Here is a 6,000-nt window from a genome sequence, read left to right as displayed (position 1 = left end):
GATTTTCATTCCTCCTGTTTTCAAAGGCTACTATTTTGTGAAAAATAAGACATGGACAATATACCAACGCTTAGGAATAAGTTATCTCATGACCTTAGAAGGTATAAACAAGTATTGTTTGGATGATCCCAATCTTTCAAAGTTACTAGAAAGGCTGAGAGATGGGCTAACACGGTGTATTAATGGGCAGGTGTGTAGCTGGCTGTAACTAATCCGGGCTCAGGCAAGAGGCTGCCTTGCATTGCTAATGAGAGACCCAGCCAAAGGGCTGACTGTGAGCTCTATCTAAAACCTCGGATGCTGTGTGTGGTTGAGAAGCCCGGGGATTTTCTTTTCAGTGGTTTTATCCCATAACTGTGTTCATTTGAATCTGAGCACACAAGGAACAGTCACCCTTGTAAGATGCCATCATAGTGAAGACCGTCACTTTGGTTTCAGTCCAGGGAGAAAGAGTTCACTGAAATGAGCATTGTGAAGAAACTCAGTTTGATGGTACCTTGGCGTGCTCTCTCCCTTCCTATACTGCTGGTTTCATTACGAGGTAAGAGCTTTCGTATCTTGACCTTCATTTATCACACGTTTCTCTCTCTCTCTCTCTCTCTCTCTCTCTCGAAACTGATATTGTTTCTTTTTATGTTTATTCTCGAGTGTTTTGACATCCTGAGAACACGTATGTACTAACTCACCTTCAGACAACTTTACTGGATTCTTAAGAATGTAGAGAATTTTTACCCTTGGTGTGCTTTGAGTTTTCTTTAAGTGGCTATTTAAAACCATGCCTTCATCACTACATGCAGTCATTCTGACTCCTTTTTTTCCAAACATGAATTACAGTGATGTCCCATGTGTAATTTAAGCACTCGAAACTTTAGAGTAATAATGAGAGATAGAGTAGTTAAGGCTACATCATGTCATTAAAACCTAAAAATAAAAAAAAGAGATTTTAGATCTAACTTTAACATTTGAGGTGATGAATTAATTTTCCAGTTTTACAACAAATTTACCTATAAATTAGTATTTATTAAAAGTCTTTATGAAGATGGCATTTATTTATATGTACTTTTTTTCTTCTTTTTTGATCCCTGGTAAAGGGTCTAGAGTTTGAAGCTTGCAGGGGAAATGGAAGAAATAACAGACATGTGAGAGACACAGAAAAGTCACAATCTTTCCATCACAGAGGCCCTTAGCTCTCAAGAAAAAAGATGCAGGATGCTGGGCCGGATGCTGGGTGTGTGGGATACTGTGTGGAGAGGCATTGAGATTGGCTTGTTCAACATGATCATTTTGTTTTGCATCATGCTTAAGCTTGCCAAATACTAAGTGGTAGGGCCAGCTCTAGAATAGCTCTGGGATTCCACGTCTGGCCCCACGCTGTTGTGTGACCGCACTGTGCACATTTATAGGCACTGGTTATGTTGTGTGATGGCACTGTGTAAATCTACAGGCATTGGGCATTCTTTTAGGAGGGCTATTGCTCACCCCAGGTATATTACAGATCATTCTCTGGTCAGAATCCTCTAAAAAGAAAAAAACTTGCAGCAATTCTCAATGTATAGTTTAGCCTTTGGATTAAAAAAAAAAATCTGTTAGATAGCAGAACCCAGAGCAAGCTATTTGTATGTCCTGCAGTCTCACCAACCTGTGTTTATCTCTGGCAGGATACGTTTGTGCGTCATCTGTCCTGTCAGAAACATCAGAGTGAGTATTTCTTTGCCTTTATGCTCCGAAACATCAAAGGAAGGAGAACATGCCAAACTCAGTAGACAGCTCTGTCCATTTTTCAAATAACAAGTGAAACCTTTACGAAAAGTATGAGATCTTCTTCCTTGAAATATTTCCAAACATTAGAAATGACATTCATTCCTTTTCGTATTTGTAAGAAGCCTTGGTGTGGTCCACTGCCTGTAGGTACTAAAGAGACATTTGCTTCACTTCAAAGATTTGTGAAGAAGCTATATCCAGTAATATGTCTCTTTACATTTTTTCCCGTTGACATACATTATTGTCTGTAAACATACTACATTTTTAACATAAAGTAAAACTACTTTTAGTGATGAAATGGATAAAATGGTTATAGTAATAAATAATGAAAATAGATTTTTTTACTATTTTTCTTAGTGAGAGAATTATGCTCATTTGATTTTTAAAAATATATTCATTAATAAATATAATAAAATTATGATATTTCATAAAACAGATGTATAACTCAGTGAATTAATGATTTGGTTTGGATAACTGCCAATTAAATGTCCTTACATTTATATCACCCTATTTTTTTTTTTTTTAGTGACACAGAACAGATGAAATTAAAATATTATGTATGGGAAAGTAAATTCACCTTTGATAAATACCCACTTCACGAGACTCAAGAAGTTCTAGGAAGAAGAAACTACACCTGTTGGTGTTACAATGTTACACTATTTTGTTTATCTCTCAATCTCAAAGTTCCTTCCTAAAATTCAGTTTATATCAGAGCCTGGAGAGATTTGGGGACAGTCCCGAATTTTGTAAAATGAGACAGCTCCACCACCCAAATCTCACCCTTCCACAGAGGGGAGGGGGCCCTTTAAATGTTAAACCAAGAAAGGCCTCTTTGATAAACGTGATGGAGATCGGGAGGAAAACACCAGCTCCCTCTTGGGAAAGGCTGTTCAGGTTGCCCAGGGGCCTCTGACTACACAAGTTCTTTGTGTTTTCTTGCAGAAGTGAGTTCTATGAAAATGAACAGAGAAGGGCTCTGTTAGCAGTACAGGTAGGTTATGCCTCAGATGGAGAGAGGCAGAGAAATAACTCATTCTGCTTTGGATTCTGCTGTCACCTCAACAATGAGACCTTTGTGGAGGGAATGAAATGCTCAACACAAGACAGGAAAGAGTAGGGAGAGGCCAACGCATTTCTCTGCAGCTTTTATTATTTTATTTTATTTTTTTATTTTACGGCCCTCAAATATATTCAGTTCACATAGATTTGTTTGGAATGAAACACCTTTTTTTTTCTTTCTCCTTGTTCTTCTTGATAACCTGTGCTTGGGCTTCAGTGTTGATGGGGATTGCATACCATCTTCTTGCTAGGACATTTGCATGATTTAGAAATGAACAACCTCAGCACTCGGGAGGCAGAGGCAGGCGGATTTCTGAGTTTGAGGCTAGCCTGGTCTACAAAGTGAGTTCCAGGACAGCCAGGGCAACACAGAGAAACCCTGTCTCGAAGAAAAAAAAAAAAGAAAAGAAAAAAGAAAGAAAGAAAAAAGAAATTAACAACCTTATTGGGCAGGATAATAGAATCAAGACAAACACACATAAGAGCAAATGGAGAAAGACTAAAATAACGTGAGTTAAAGACTACAAAACAGCATTAGACATATTCTCATGTACTGACAGACAGCCTTCATGTTTTCTAAACAATCCAGTGCCGGGGTATTTCTGAAGAGCAGTATACTGTTAGATTTGACTACTTGCTACCTGCTTCCTTTTCTATGTAAAGGATAGTGGATAATACGATTCCATTTTCATCAAATTGTAGTTTGACTGTTCAAATGAATGAGCTCTAGAGAACATTTCTCTGTGAGAGACAGATAAGTTAAACTACAGATTTTATGTGGGAAAAACAGGTTTTGTTTTTGTTTTTGTTTTTTAGAAATAATGTAACTTGAACATTAAATAGTTAATAGCTTAAAACCTCAAGGGAGCCTTTGACAAGTGTTGAGATACAAAATATCCTTCTTATATTATTTTTAATTACGTTTAGACGTGTGTGGGTATGTGACCCCATCCTGAAATATAAGATCCCTGGAATTGGAGTTACAGACGGTTGTGAGTTCACAGATGCGGGTACCAGACCTGAATTCAGGTCTTGAGGGAGAGCAGCACGTGCTCTTAACCAGTAAGCCATTCCTTCAACCTCTGAAATACAGCTGTTATAAGCACTTCCTGATAGGTGCCTTCATTCTATATTTTATCATAGTAAACCCAAGGGAACAAAGAGATAGAGAGGTCAAATGTGATCTATGACAGTTCAGATGACAAAACAAATTATTTTTTCCCCTCTTTCTTGATGCTAGATAATCTGTTTCTATTGCTCTACACAGAGTCTTTTACCAAACCTAGAGATTGCTTGTCAGTGAGCTCCAGGAATCTCTTTCCTTAGTGCTAGTATCCCAGGCATGTGGCACGGTACCTGGCTTTTAAAAATAGGATGCTTGTATTAATACTTTGAGAACTTCATCTAATCATATTCATATTATAATCATAATCGTGCTCACCTTATCTCTCCTCTCCCTACCTTCCCATGTGCCTCCCAAATGCACTTTCTCCTTTTGTTTCTTTATAATTCCCTGCCCAGTCTAGTTTGTGTTGCCCGTATACTCATGGGTGCAGTGCGGAGCCATCCCTTGGTGAACGAATGGTTGACTTACCAGAAGCCAGTGCTGTACATAAAGCTGACTTGGTCTCTTCTAGAGTCCCAGGCAGTTAGTCTCTCCTCCGTTAACGGCAGCATGGTCTCCTCCCCATTTCATGTCAGACTGTTGACTGGCTTCATCTTGTGCAGATCTTATTCAGACAACCACGGCTATGATAGGTCCGTGAGTGCAGAGATTCTGCCACAGTTAGAAGATGCCGTTTCGGTCCAGTCACTTTGACCTCCGTCTCCTACAGCCTTTCGGCACATTCTTCCCCAGTGGTCCCTGGGCCTTGGTTGTGGAGTAATAGAAGTGATTAATTTGTGGCTCAGCACTCTACACACTCATTCTCGGCATGTTGTGCATCTCTGGGTTAATTGCTATCCATGTCGGAAAGAAACGTCTCTGAGGAGCTGAACTAATCTTTAGACATAGAGATGGGAATTTAGAGGGCAGATTGATATTATGCTTATTTAGCAAAAGAATAGTAGTTGGTTCACCTATGGGGCCTGTGAGCTGCCCAACCATGGGTTATTGGGCCAGATCTACAATACCACTCATGTCTTTCCTCACACAGGCCTTGAATCCAGTCAGAAAGTGCTTGGTTGACCATATAACATCTGTGCTACTATTGAATCCATAGGTCTATGATGCCACTCATATCATTCCTGTAGTTCATAGAGGTCACAACTCGATAAGTTATCAATAGAAAACTTTCAGTATCCTGTACAGGCTACTTGGCACATTTTGGGTACTATGAAAGCCAGACACCAGGGAAGAAGCGTCCTACTCAATACCAATTTGATTTCTTCATGTCCTATGACCAAAGTTTATTGTACATGGCTTTGGCTTTTTATGTGGATGTTGGATATGCAAACTCAGGCCCTTATGTTTCCATAGCAACTACTTTACCCACTGAATCATTTTCCTTGTCATGCTTTTTATTTTTTTAATAACTAAGAACGGCAGTGGAAACAATATTTCAGTGTAGGAAGTATTTTGTATTAGAGAAACTGCAGTAGAGGGACTGTAAGTTTGGGGCTAGTCTGGGCTGTATAGTGAGACCTTGTGTGAGAACAACAACAACAAAAAATCTCATATATCATGTGAAGTAGCTAAGATAAATTTTCTATGGTAAGAAGGAGGTGATTGCCAATGGAGTATATTGGCAAATATCCATCTGCATAACTCAGAAGAAAATCTGTTGATGAAAACGAAAACTTCCGTTCTGGTGAACATGCTCGATTGAAAATCTTGTGTGAACTGCCCATCCCCTAACATTGCAAATAAAGAGATCCATGGATGGGACGGAACGCTGTGCAATCACGTGCCATCAGGATCTGTGCAATGTACCCACTAGGAGTTAGGTTAGTGCCTCTCCTCTGCTACTAAGAGCGATGTGCTTGCTTTGTCTTCGTGTCTATTTTAGGCAGGATGAAGAACAGGAGGCTTGCATTTCTTTCCTGCAGCCAGTGGACACGTGTCGAGATCATTTAATGTCGATTAAGTTTTCAAGGGAGAAATGTGACAGGGAGCAATGAGGTCACAGTCAGGCGGTTCCCTGCTTAGAAATAGGCTTTAAGGCCATTCATACTCAGCTC

At 39.5% G+C, this 6,000-nt stretch overlaps 1 protein-coding gene across 4 annotated transcripts in view; it reads left to right on the top strand.

The window, feature by feature from the left end:
* Positions 1-238: 238 nt before the first annotated feature.
* Otogl (otogelin-like) overlaps positions 239-6,000 on the top strand; it is a 151,850-nt gene continuing 146,088 nt past the window's right edge. For 2 of the 4 annotated variants that reach the window (NM_001370989.1, NM_001177567.2), the window contains exons 1-3: positions 239-541; positions 1,659-1,698; positions 2,704-2,752. In NM_001370989.1, the coding sequence (NP_001357918.1) occupies positions 490-541; positions 1,659-1,698; positions 2,704-2,752 (141 nt within the window). In that variant the 5' untranslated portion in view covers positions 239-489. The remainder of the gene's footprint in view (positions 542-1,658; positions 1,699-2,703; positions 2,753-6,000) is intronic. The other 2 variants (XM_017314041.1, XM_006513929.3) reach the window with 1 other exon arrangement.

Source organism: Mus musculus, chromosome 10 (assembly GCF_000001635.26).
Source record: "Mus musculus strain C57BL/6J chromosome 10, GRCm38.p6 C57BL/6J".
Classification (NCBI taxonomy): domain Eukaryota; kingdom Metazoa; phylum Chordata; class Mammalia; order Rodentia; family Muridae; genus Mus; species Mus musculus.
This window is presented reverse-complemented; position numbering and strand designations above follow the sequence as displayed.